Source organism: Schistocerca gregaria, chromosome 2 (assembly GCF_023897955.1).
Source record: "Schistocerca gregaria isolate iqSchGreg1 chromosome 2, iqSchGreg1.2, whole genome shotgun sequence".
Taxonomy (NCBI): domain Eukaryota; kingdom Metazoa; phylum Arthropoda; class Insecta; order Orthoptera; family Acrididae; genus Schistocerca; species Schistocerca gregaria.
In genome coordinates this window covers 783,973,737-783,987,895 of record NC_064921.1, presented here as the reverse complement: position 1 = coordinate 783,987,895, position 14,159 = coordinate 783,973,737, and the positions used below count along the sequence as shown (strand labels likewise).

The window sequence follows — 14,159 nt, the reverse complement described above, 5'->3', positions numbered from 1 at the left end:
AGAGCAGCGTGTTGAGTGATTTCAGTTGCTTTTCTGTTCCTTGGACACTTATTTCAATGTCAGTCATGTTTTCGTTCGTGCGAGGATTTAGAGAAGGAACTGCAGTGTGGTCTTTCTCTGTGAAACAACTTTGGAGAAAGGTGTTTAGTATTTCAGCTTTACACGTGACATCCTCTGTTTCAATGCCATCATCATCCCGGAGTGTCTGGATATGCTATTTTGAGCCACTTACTGATATAATGTAAGACCAGAACTTCCTAGAATTTTCTGTCAAGTCAGTACATAGAATTTTACTTTCGAATTCACTGAGCGCTTCACGCATAGGCCTCCTTATGCTAACTTTGACATCGTTTAGCTTCTGTTTATCTCAGAGGTTTTGGATGCATTTAAATTTGCAGTGAAGCTCTCTTTGCTTTTGCAGTAGTTTCCTAACTTTGTTGTTGAACCACGGTGGATATTTCCCGTCCCTCACAGGTTTACTCGGCACGTACCTGTCTTAAACGCATTTTACGATTGCCTTGAACTATTTCCATAAACGCTCAACATTGTCAGTGTCAGAAAAGAAATTTTCATTTTGATCTGTTAGGAAGGCTGAAATCTGCTTTCTCTTACTCTTGCTAAACAGATAAACCTTCCTCCCTTTTTTTATATTCCTATTTACTTCCATATTCAAGGCTGCTGCAATGGCCTTATGATCACTGATTCCCTGTTCTGCACTTACAGAGTCGAAAAGTTTGGGTCTGTTTGTTATCAGTAGGTCCAAGATGTTATCTCCACGAGTCAGTTCTCTGTTTAATTGCTCGAGGTAATATTCGGATAGTGCACTCAGTATAGTTTCAATAAATGCTCTGTCCCTACCACCCATCCTAAACATCTGAGGGTCCCAGTCTATATCGGGTAAATTAAAATCTCAACCTAAGACTATAACATGCTGAGAAAATTTATGTGAAATGTATTCCACATTTTCTCTCAGTTATTCTGCCACTAATGCTGCTGAGTCGGGAGGTCGGTAAAAGGAGCTAATTATTAACCTAACTCGGTTGTTGAGTGTAACCTTCACCCATAATAATTCACAAAAACTATCCACTTCTACTTCACTACAGGATAAACTACTACTAACAGCGACAAACACGCCACTACCGGTTGCATGCAATCTATCCTTTCTAAACACCGTCTGTGTCTTTGAAAAAACTTCGGCAGGATTTATCTCTGGCTTCAGCCAGCTTTCCATACCTATAACTTATTTCAGCTTCTGTGTTTTCTATCAGCACTTGAAGTTCCGGTACTTTACCAATGCAGCTTTGACAGTTTACAATTACAATACTGATTGCTGCTTGGTCCCCGCATGTCCTGACTTTGCCCCGCACCCTTTGATGTGGAATGGATTGCAGCTGTCAAAGTGAAGGTACTGTTGTTTGTTTGTGGGTATGATGTGGACAGAGATGTGGATGTGAGCTTCAACAAGATGAAGGTCAACATCCAGGAAGGTGGCTTGTGTTTTGGAGAAGGACCAGGTGAAATTCAGATTCGAAAAGGAGTTGAGGTTATTGAGGAAATTAAGGAGTGTTTAATCACCATGAGTCCAGACCACAAAGATGTCATCTATAAACCTATACCAGGCCAGGGGAAGCAGCTGTTGGGTCTTCAGGAAAGCCTCCTCCATGCGGCCCATGAAGAGGTTAGCATAGGGCAGAGCCATCCTGGTTCCCATGGCCGTTCCCCTGATTTGTTTGTAGGTCTGGCCTTCAAAAGTGAATCCCCCTGGACTGAACCCACGTTAAACAACCTCACTCCCATTTACTCTTCAGTCTTCTCCTTTTTCCCTCTCCTCTTTAGCCATTCATGTATCTTTTCTTCCTACATAGTTGTGTTTATCTTTTCACTATATACCTCTTTACTTCTGTATGCACCCTCTCTGGTTTGAAGCTGGCACAGTACTTACAGTAGAATATCTTTTGCTTCCCTCTTATGACCATGCCTCCATCATTACTACCCTCCCTGTTTCCCTTTCCATGTTGCTTCATAACCTGGGTTGTGAGTAACTGAATCCACTTTCCCTTTTTTCCCCTCTCTCCTCCCTGATGAAGGAACAAAGTTCCAAAAGCTAGGAATGTAAATTTTATGTTCTGTTTTGTGTATCTATCGGCTGTACTGAGTTGAGGTAAGTACTGACCAGCCCCTCTATATCCTTGTTAGTATTTGTTTCACATATTTATATGAGATTTTCCATTAATCATTTTGTATGAATGGTGTGTGTTTCTCTTTTGCTATTGAAGACTGTGGCCGAAAGTTTTATGTAAGTGTCTTTTAATTGTGCCTGTCAGCATCTTAACATGCCTTCTTTAGAGTAAGTAGAAATCTGTTCACCCTAGTGTTTGCCTTTCATAAGATTAGTTTCGTGTAATTGTTGCAATTTAAATCACCCCGTGTGAATATTCCCAGATATTTAATGAATGTGATTGTTTCCTGTAATTGTTCAGGAAACGTGTAATTGAGCTAGCTGCTAACCCTTCAGAAGGTGTCAATCCTCTGTAGGTCTTCCCTCATTTTGCTAGTTTTTTAGCGTTATGACTTCCTTACATGCAAGGGCAACATCTGCAAACATCTCTCTCCCTCTCCCCCTCCCTCCCTCCCTCCCCCCTCCCCCCTCCCCCCCCTCTCTCTCTCTCTCTCTCTCTCTCTCTCTCTCTCTCTCTCTCTCTCTCTCTCTCTTGCTTTCTTTCTTTCTCTTTCTAAATTTTTTATTTTATTTTACATGTCTAGTTTGGTAGGAGCTAATTTCCATGACCATGGAACAAGTCATCACGTGAAATTAACACCAGAAAAATTAATAATAGATAATATAAAATTTACATGAATTCTATGCAAATGACAAGCTTCAGAGTGTATATCAACACAATCAACTACATAACAAAGGATTTGCTTAAATTTTTTTCCAGGTAATTCCCAACAGATTAGAAGCAGTGAGCCATGAGGAAATTCTTCAGTTTGGACTTGAAATTGCAAGGATTACTTCTAAGATTTCTTAAATTCTTGTGGTAGGTTATTGAAAATGGACGTGACAGAATACTGTTTTCATGATGAACTATCACTTATTGCAGTTACTTTTCTAATAATAGATATTGTAGCATTCAGTTTTTGAATAAGATCGCAAACATGGGCTTTTACTTGAAAGCTTACCATCAACCTAAACACCTAGGAATTTGGACTGTCCAGACTCTCCATCAGAGGGCTCACTGCTCTCTGGCGGGTTCATGCTTGGCTACCATGGGGCCCCAGCCTGTGCAGCATCTTTTCCCTCCCATGCTGTATGTCTATCCTCTTGCTATTCTTTTCCCCCTTTCTTGGGGAACATGTCTGGGGTGTTTTTGGGAATGTTCTGCTTTGTCCCTAGCTACATAAGAACAGTCTCACATCTGCGTTTGAGGCTCCTCTTTTCCTTCTTCCTCCCTGTACACTCCTTACGCCTGAGTGCCAGCCCATGCATGTGGCACCTAACAGGTGATTGGGTAAGGCATAACTCGCAGCCACTGGTCAACAGGTAGGGTTTGCATGTACCCCCTGGTACATGCCAGGGTCAGGCAAGGGTGATTGTCTGAGCTGCTATCTTCTCAAATTGCCGGTCGGTCCCTCTGTCCGGTGTTCGGGAGGTATGGCCTGAGGTGTGAACAATCACCTAAGGCAAGTGCGGCCCCTTGTGAAGGGGGCCCCCAGTTGGATGAAGCATGCCATCGGAGACACTGACAGTCATGGGGGAGTTTCTCACAATGAGCTAATCATGTCGCTGCCTCTCAAGATTGTCCCATGTATCTTGATGAGTGGACTGTCCAGGAGATCCAGGTAAAGGAAAAAGTACTGTACCCTGTCACTCACAAGTTGTTGCCTAGTTGCAAATCCTGCTTTCTACCATCCGGCACTTACAGTACTGTTCTTGCTATATATCGCTCCACAAAGGATGTGGCCCCACAGACATGAGACCTCAAATTCACCACTGAGGTTGAGAAATTGCCCAGTGTCATGGTAGCATTGCCTTCTCCTCATCAGCTGTGCAACAAGTCATCAGACTCTCACCTCGGGGCAAAGTCACCAGTTACACAACTGGTCTTCAGAAATGACAGATGGAATTCTACTGTGAAGACTTCCTATGTACCTCCAGCCAGCCAACACCTGATCATCTTCTGCTAACCAGAAATGCTCAAAGAAGTCCAATGAAGGCAAACGGTCTTCTCCTTCGCCGACTCAAAGATCCTCTTTGACAGTGTGGCCATGTGATACCCTCACTGGGCTGACCTCCATGTCACCGGAGCGCACCACCAACCATTTTTCTGCACTGGACAGCAGACACTTATGTATACCTCATGGAGCGGAATCCTCCTGCCTCTGGAGCACCATGTCTTCACAGGCTGGCACTTGGCAGATGCCGAGGTGACACTCCTTTGTTTTTCCTTGTCATGACTCTCCTCCAATGGAACATTGTGGCCTTTGATCCAACAAAGAGGATTTAAGGCTGCTCTTAGGATCTCAGGGTGCACTTGTTCTCTGCTTTTAGAAAACAAATTACATCCTCACGACTGCTTTAAGCTTTGGAATTTCTTCTCTGTCCATTTTGACCTTCTCCCTGAGATCAGCATTTTATCTCATGGGGGAGTCATGCTGCTCATATGGGATGACATGCATAGTCAACCCATCTCCCTGACTACCCGTCTTCAAGCTGTTACAGTTCACCTTTTCCTTCTTCACTTGACCTTTTCCCTTTGCACTCCGTCATTCAGTGTCACCAGGGTAGAATTCTTCCAGCTTATTGGGCAGCTACCTCACCCCTTTCTGCTGCTCAGTGACTTTAATGCGCTCCATCCCCTTTGGGGTTCACCCAGAACGTGTCCAAGAGGTTTCCTGTTGGCTGACCTTCTTAATCAACTTAACCTTTTCTGCCTTAACACAGGAGCTCCCACATTCCTTTCAGACTCCTCGCACACTTATTTCTATTTGGACCTATCTTTCTGCACTGCCCAACTTGCCCATCATCTCTAGTGGTTCGTTCTCTCTGACACATACTCAAGCAAACATTTCCCCTATGCTGTCTGTTTGTGCACACCCAAAAGGTAGCTTAGTGCGGAGGCTTCATTCCTTCCTGGTGACCTTTAACGAACAACATTTCCCCTGGTGTGATGTTTAGGTGGAATATCCTACAAACGTTATCCTTACCATCGTAGAACATTCTATTCCTCACATTTCCTCTTTACAACACCATATCCAGATCCCTTGGTGGACTGAGGCATGCCAGAACACAATTTGCACACGGACATGTGTTCTCCGCATTTTTAACTATCATCCTATGATGGCAAATTGCATTCATTATAAACAGGTCCATGCGCAGTGTAGTCACATTCTTTGAGGTAGCAAAAAAGCTAGTTGGATTTCATTCACTAGTTATTTTAACAGTTCCACTCCCTCTTCTGTCATGTGGGCCAATCTCCGATGGTTCCCCAGGACCAAGATTCATTCCCCAGTTTCCGGCCTGACAGTAGCAGACAATATCATTGTGGACCCCATTGCTGTCTCCAATACCTTGGGCCACCATTTTGCAGAGATTTCATGCTCCTCGCGCTATCATCCTGCCTTCCTCCATCGGAAACGAGTGGAGGCAGCTCAGGCAGTACCCTTCTCTTCTCCGAAATGTGAGTGTTACAATGCCGTCTTTACTATGAGATAGCGAGATCATGCTCTCACTTCATCCCGATCCTCCGCTCCAAGGTCAGACGCTGTTCACTTTCAGATGTTGCAACACCTTTCTCTTGCAGACAAGCACTTTCTGCTTAATACGTACAAATGCACCTGAGCATATTCCCTGTGAAGCCACTGCCATACCCATACCTAAGCCCGCTAAGAACAAAAACCTTCCTTCTAGTTATTGCCCCATTTCTCTCACCAGCTGTGTTTGCAAGGTGATGGAACCTGTGATTCATGCCCGACTGGTATGATGGCTGGAGTCTCGCAATTTACTAACCACTTCACAGTGTGTATTTCGAGCACAGCATTCTGCAGTTGACCATCTCGTCACTTTGTCCACACATGCTGTGAATGGTTTTCTGTGGAAATCTCAGACTGTGGCCATGTTTGATTTCGAGAAAGCCTATGACTTCTGCTGGAGGACTGGTACCCTCCATAGTCTAAATACATGTGTGGCTTCCATGGCTGCATGCCCGTTTCCTTCAGGAATTTTTAAAAGACCAAGTTTTCAAGGTAAGTGTTAGTTCTGCCTTGTTGGACACCTTTATCCAGGAAAATGGTGTGTGCCAGGGTTCCACCCTGAGCATCATCCTCTTTGCTATCACCATTAACCCTATAATGGCCTGTATCCCACCGGGCATCTGTGGCTCCTATTTCGTTGACAATTTTGCCATCTGTTGCAGTTCTTCATGGACTTGTCTCATCAAGTGGCATCTTCAGCAATGTCTCAATCATCTTTACTCATAGAGCATCAACAATGGCTGTAGTTTTTTCACTGACAAAACCGTTTGTATGAATTTCTGGTGGCACAATTGGTTTTTTCCAGTGGCTTTACATCTTGGGCGTGTAGCTCTTCTGTTTGTTGAAACTACGAAATTCCTGGGGCTCATGCTCAATAGGAAACTTTCTTGGCTCTCCCACGTGTCTTACCTGGCAGCCCGCTGTATGCGGTCCCTCACTGTTCTGTGTGTTCTCAGTGGTACTTCCTGGGGTGCATATCGAACCACCCTCCTCCATTTGTTCCAGTCCCTTGTCCATTGAAAACTGTAGATTGTGGGTGCTTTGTTTATGCATCTGCACATCCGTCCCTCTTACGCTATCTCAATACTATCCACCATCGTGGCACCCGTTTGGCCACTGTTGCATTTTACACTAGCCCAGTTGAGAGTCTGTATGCAGAACCAACCAAACTACTGCTGTCCTACTGTCGTGACTTTCTCCTCAGCAGATATGCATGCCGTTTTCCTGCCATGTGTGGCCACCCATCCTATGCCTCCTTCTTCAGTGACTCCTTTGATTGCCAGTACGGGACGCATCCCTTTTCTCTGTTGCCTCTGGGAGTTCGCTTTTGGCTCTTGCTCCGGCAGCATAAGTTCATGCTCCCCGCAACTTTTGTGGTGGATGTGAACCCCTGACCACCTCATCTTTGTGTGGTGGCTGGTGTTCACCTGGCCTTCATTTGCTTCCTGAGGACACTACTCCAGCCTCGCTCTATTACTTTCAGTTTCACAACGTATGCATAGAACTTCGCAAAGGTACCTTAGTGTACACTGGTGGCTCTTGGACTGACCGTGGTGTCAGGTATGCCTTTGTCATTAGCTCCAACGTTTTTCGGTATCAGCTTCCGGAACACTGCTCAGTATTTATAGACCTTTCTGCACGTTTCTGTTTTCAGCAGTCTTCTCTTCCATCGATTGGAATTGACATGTAGTCGTTTTTAACTCCTTTCTTTTTCTTCGTGTTCTACAGTTTTGACATGGGTGCGGATGACCCTAGTTGTTTTCGCTCCCTAAAACAAAAACAAAACAAACTGTCAGGCTCACTAATCATGTACCCACTCTGTGGAATCTGAATGTCAGCTTTAGTTCAGCTGTGTTTTAGAAACAGTAAAAATTGAATCTTACTGTGATTTAGCATCAATTTATTTTTTACAAGCTATGAACTTATGTCTTGTACTGCATTGTTTGATACTTTACCTATGTTGCACTCAACATCCTTCTCTACGAAGCTACTGTCATCAATGAACAGAAATATTTTAGAAACACCTGTCATATTAAAAGGCACTCTTTCTCTTTTTCTCTCTAGTGAACCTGGCAATGCTTCATGAATGCTAAATATACATGGAAATTGTAAATACATCTAATGCCCTTCTCCCTGCCTCTATCTGTCCATCTTCTCCTCCCCTCAATTTGTCCCTCTCTCCATCTCCTCTTCTTTTCCCTTCTCTCTGTCCATTTTCTCCTTCCCCCTTTTGTCCATTTTTTCTCCCCCCTCTGTCCATCTCCTCATTCATTCTCTCTCTGACACTGAGCCTGGTTTATGATTACTGCATCCAAAACCATGATTGGGAAATGAAGTCACTTAAAATGAAAATTAATGGGTAAATCAGTTAGGATCATCAATATAAGGAGTGCAGGAGAGGCCTCTCCAGCTACTGTACGTTTTAGGATTGTAGCTTCAATAACAACCTTTTTCACAGTTTTAATCTATGAACTTGCTAGTATTGCAAAGTTTCAGATCCCATAGTAGTATTCTAATCATGACTAGACAGCCCATAAGTACTACTTCCCTCTTAAAATTGACTGTGACAAGGAAAACAAAACAGTGCATATTGTGTACACAATTTTTATTTAAAGTCTGAAGGAAATGTGCTAATTGATTAACTGACTGATTGATTCATCATCACTCAGCCAAAACTGCTAATGAGAGAAACTTGAAATTTGGAGAAGGTGTTCGCTACGAAATGACACATCTACTGATTCTGTAAGTTGTCTCAATAAATTTCTAGATCATTCCAAAATTGTAAATCCTTTTTGACTCACTCTGTACTTATATTACTTTACACAGACTACTATCAGTTGCCTATATAGTGGCAATTGCAAAAGGTGTCATTTAAGGAGGGATTTTTTTTTATTAAGTCGAGATTTTTTTAAATTCTACCCCCAAGTGGCTGAAATAAGGGATGAAAGGTTTTTCTGAAAAATGTCAGTATTAAGACAAAAATTGGCATATGGTTTCTCAGAAGAAATTAAGAAAGACACATTTCAGCATTTTTGGAAATTCTATCACTAAGGGGGTAAAATAGTGGGTGAAAATTCTTTTGAAAATAAATCATGATTAAAGTACTACTAAAGAATTATTAAAGCTGCATCTATGAAAATAGGTATGTGACATCTCAGCTAGAAATTTTTTTTTTTTTTTTAAGTGTTTCACTGCTGGAAAAAATACATGTTTCACTGTAGTTGGAAATGCAGCCTCTAAGGGTGTGGAATGGGGCCTGACTGATCCACTGACTCATCGTTGTGCAGCCAAAACACTAAGGATAAAAACAAGGGGGTGAAATAAGGGATGAAAGGCTTTTTCAAAATATATTGTTATTGAGGCAATTTTTAAGCTAGAACTACAAAAATTGATATTTGGTTCCTCAGAAAAAAAAATTGTGTGTTTAAGCATTTTTGGAAATTCAACCACTAAGAGGATAAAATAGTAGGTGAAAATGCTTTTGAAAATAAATCAGTATTAAAGAAATACTAAAGTATTTTTGAAGCTACATCTATGAACGCTGGTATATGACTTCTCAAGTATCAACAGAAAAAAAAAAAATTACATGTTTCAGTGTTTTTGGAAATTCAAACCCCGAGGGGGTGAAACAGGAGAAAGAAACTTGTAAGAAAATATTTCATTATATTAAGCCCTTAACTGGACCAGGTTTTTTTTTCAGTTTATGTTCCAAAAAATTATATTTTTTGTTAATAAAAACCTTCCACTACTGAATGACAATACACATCGACATAGAAAGACGGCTTTTAAAGCTCAAAAGGATGATTTACAAAACTTTTAAGATCATCAGTAATAAAATCCCAAGTTTACTAGTGTACTGGACATTGACTAAAATATCCAGAAACTTGAAGTCTTTTTTAATTTCTATATAGTTGTAAACTCTAACCATGTATTTCACAATTTCCTGTGAACATAAATCTTGGAGGAGCTGGCATACAGCATATGTACATCCAAATTTTTATTAGAATATAATATAAAATTTTCAAATTAATTGTTCAAGGACTTTTCAAGATTTTTTGCTAGCAAATTGCCACCTTTATGTATTACGTATATATTTCTGTAACATATAATAAAAAAAGTCCTATGTCCATCTGAATGTTTGTTAGGGTATTGTGAATAATCAGAAGTAATTCGCTCACATACTTCTAGAGATTTTTAGTAACAGTGTTAATCAATAGCTTCTCCTATACAGTAAGATATATGTTATATATATTTTAAAAATATATAGCCTTTTTCCTTCTGAATGTTTATATAGTGTTGTGTGAAAATATGAAATAAATCTCTCAAGTAAAAATCTCTCAAATAAAAATTTGAAGTAATTTTGAGATAAACTTTTCAAGATTTTTGTTACCAGCTTTTCCCATTTATATAGTTATATACACTTATGAGACTTTTTTGTAACAATGTGAAACTATAGCTTGAAACTGTAGTAGTCCCAGCACTGACCTCCCAAGACAACTCCTATTTAACCGTGCTCCAACCAGAAGCAACTTGGAAGCCGTTCTCATTACTGTCGAGAATGAGTTTTCGCTGTAGGAAATTATCAGAGGAACCAGTTGCAAGCTGCTCCTCATATTCCAAACGTCCAACTTCTGCAGCAATATTTTGTGATCAACACAATAAAACATGTTAGTTAAATCAAGGAAGACACCAAATGTTTGCAGCTTTTTGAGTCATCATCAATTGCTGCATGGAGAAAAGAGAATATAGCATTTTCAGTTGTTAAACCACTTCGAAGATAATGTGCAGAGTGTGCCAGGAGGAAGGAATTGTCAGTATCCACGTATATGACAGGAATTATCATTTGAAGCAAAAAAATCTAGTGAATGTGGGCTATAAAATGCATACCTTAAGAGCTATGAGCACTTTTTCATGTTCCAATACTGGACACAAATATCTTCTACTGCAATTTATTTACCCTATTTTGGGAGGAGATAGTGTGGACCAAAACAAGAAAAAATGTCCATTTTACATTAGCTTCAAAGTGGGGAAGAGCTATGAGCACCTGTTCATCTTAATTAATGTGAAACACATCATCTACTGAACAAAGGTTCATAGCTCTTAAAGTATGCATTGTAGAGCCCCTGTTTACTGTAGGCTTTCTCGCTTCCGATGGCTGTTCCTGTTATTGCCCTAAATATTGACCATTCCTCATGGGACATTCTATATATACAGCATTTTCGATAACTTCACAAACACCCATTGCATAGAAACAGATCTAAAATTGTCTACATTATCCCTTTCTCCAGTTTTGTAAAGCAGTTTCACTATTAGTTCTTTAATCATTCAACATTTTGTAAAAGAAGAATTACAAATGTGGCAGAGCACAGTACTGTCACAAGAGGTGTGTTCAAAAAGTATTGAGAATTGTGTAATTCTGCGGGTTGCATTAGTCCAGTTCATGCAATTTTTCGTTGTTGTTTTCATAAACATGTCTGAAACCTATCTGTTCACTGGTAGTCTATTGGATGTTTAGTATGCCATCAGTTGTCAAGAAGGTTACATGTGTTTGCTTATGATTGGCAATTATTGATTTCTTTTAAGAATGGATCAGAGAATTTGCATTAAATTTTTCTACAAAAATTGAATAACTTATAACAAAGTCTTAGAAGTGTTGGACATTGCTTTTTGTGAGCCTTCTATGAGTAAGACAAGCGTTTATGAGTGGCATAAGCATTTCCAAGATTGCTTGGAGGGGTTGTAGATGATAAATGTTCTGTATGCCTCAGAACATCAACAACCAATGAAATGGAAAAGTGACAACAAAATTTGAGCCAGAGGTACTGAATTTCAAGCAAAACAAGGGCGGCAAATATAAGTTGCTCAGGAGTCACTAAATCAAGTCAACAACGATGCAGATCTACTGACATGTTATAAAAGGTGATGAGATATGAGTGTATTGGTATGATGTTGTAACTAAGCCTCCATCTCCCAGTGAAGGCATTTGTATCGCCAAGATTGAATAGAGCTCAGCAAGTGCGGTGGATTGTGAAGGCTCTGCTCACTGCTCTGTGCGATTTTAATAGAATAGTGCATCATGAGTTTTTGCCAAGACATAAAGCGATGATCAGTAAGGAGTACTACCTACAAGTTCGATGCTGTTTGTGGGGTGGGCGGCAGGGGAAAAGGGGGGGGGGGGGGGGTTGTGGCATGCAGCAAAGCAATTCGTAGCTTTTGCACCACAATAATGCATATGTTCACACTTCATTGCTTGTTCATGAATTGTTGGTGAAAAACAAAGCTGTATGATGCTGTGGCCTCCATATTCACCAGATATGGGTCCGTATGACAATTTCCTGTTTCAAAAAATAAATAGAACCGTACATAGACATTGATTTACAAGCTTAGATCAGACTAAAAGCAAATCACTGAAAGATATCTATCCCAAAGATAAGAGTTCCAGAAGTGTTTTGAGGACTGGAAGAAGTCATTGTATAACTATATAATATCTGATGGGGTATACTTTGAAGGAGATAATATTAGTATAGACAAATAAATAAAATAATTTCCAAAAAAAGAACGTTTCTGATACTTTTTGAACACACCTCATATGCAGCACAGTGCTTTAGTATCCTGCTAGAAACTCCATGACAGTGCTTAGTCTTCAACAATTTAATTATTGAGTGAATCTCCCCCATATCAGAATCAAGGATGTGTATTCCAGATAGCAGTTTTGGAAAGTCATTTTCTTAGAAAGTTATAGGATTCCCTGTAGAAATTTAATCTAATGTTGGTTATTTAACTCACCTGCAATATTCAAAAAGTGACTGGTATTAGCTGTACATGTATCTGAGTTGGTTACAAAAACATTTTCACTGCGTATTGACTTTATATCTTTAAACTTTTGCAGTTGGCCAGACACATCCTGCATGACTGACAATATTGCTTTAACTTTATCCCGATAAATAGCTGTTTTATTTGCACATGACAAGTGTTTGCCTTCCTAATGAAGTTTTGAAGCCCTTCCAGTACTAAAACTTCCTGACAGATTAAAACTGTGTGCCAAACTGGGACTCAGACCCAGGACATTTGCTTTTTGCTGACAAGTGCACTACCAACTGAGCTACCCAAGAAAATACCACTGTAGAGTAAAGAATTTATTCTAGACCTTAGTACTGTTTGTAATGGGCTACTGCAGCTGAGCTTTCATTATTTCTAATGTTTTGATACAATACACACTTTGTTTTAAATGATACCGTTATCCAATTATTCTGTAATCCAGGTTGCATTTTAGTGCTACTGTCTCATTCTAAACATTCTAATAGAATGCAACTTTCAAGGATAATGATATATGTGTTAGGGAAAGCATTATACACTGATTAACCAGTCCATTATGACCACCAACATAATAGCACTTTTGGCACAAATAACAGTGGTGACGCTTTGTGGCATTGCTGGAGGGAGTTGGCATATCTCCACACACACACACACACACACACACACACACACACACACACACACACACACGTGTCACTGAATTCATGTAAATATCAGGGGCGGGGCAGGGGGGGGGGGGGGGGAGGCAGTGATCTCTGACACCATGTTCAATCACATCCCAGATGCATTTGATCAGGTTCACATCTGGTGAGTTGGGGGGGGGGGGGGGGGCAGCACATCAATTCAGTTCGCCATTGTGTCGGTACTCGAACCACTTCATCACACTCTTGGCCTTGTTGAAAACTGCCACTCTTGTCGAGAAACGTGATCATCATGAAGGGGGTATGTGGTCTGCAGTCAGTGTACGATACTCCTTGGCCATCTTGGTGCCTTGCACGAGTGCCACTGGACCCATGGATGCCCAAGTGAATGTTTCCCAGACCATAACAGAGCCACCGCCACCTTGTCTCCATTCCATAGTACAGGTGTCAAGGAGTGCTGCACTAGAAGGTGATGGATTCACGCCCTCCTGTCGGCATGATGCAGAAGGTATTGGGATTCAGCAGACCATGCACCACTGCCACTATGCCAATGGTCATGCACCCATTTCAGTCGTGGTTGACAATGTCATGGTATTAACATTGTCATGTGCGAGGGTCATCGGCTGCTGAGGCCCATCGTTAGGAGTGTTTGGTGCACTGTGTGTTCACGCCCACTTTTACTCTGCCCACCATTAAAGTCTGATATTAGCTCCTCCACAGTTCACCTCATTTGTTTTACCAGTCTGCCCGGCCTGCGACATGCGACTTCTGTAATGAGGGGTTGCCACCCAACCCCACAATGGCTGGTCATGGTTTCAACTTTGTTTTGCTATTTGTTGAGGACACTCACCACAGCAAACCTTGAACATCCAAGTTGTGTAGTTACCGAATGCTCGTGCTGAACCTCTAGGCTATCACAATCTGCCTTCGGTCAAACTCAGATAGATCGCA

The 14,159-nt window shown here is 41.1% G+C and overlaps 1 protein-coding gene across 2 annotated transcripts in view; it reads left to right on the top strand.

Annotated features, from left to right (window-relative positions):
- The window catches only part of LOC126335042 (uncharacterized), a 107,045-nt gene that overhangs the window by 77,764 nt on the left and 15,122 nt on the right, over window positions 1-14,159 (top strand). Inside the window, exon 6 of one of the 2 annotated variants that reach the window (XM_049997912.1) lies at window positions 2,940-3,038. The exons of the other annotated variant lie outside the window; for it this stretch is intronic. Coding sequence (XP_049853869.1) covers window positions 2,940-3,029 — 90 coding nt within the window. The 3' untranslated portion in view covers window positions 3,030-3,038. The remainder of the gene's footprint in view (window positions 1-2,939; window positions 3,039-14,159) is intronic. 2 annotated transcript variants of the gene reach the window in all.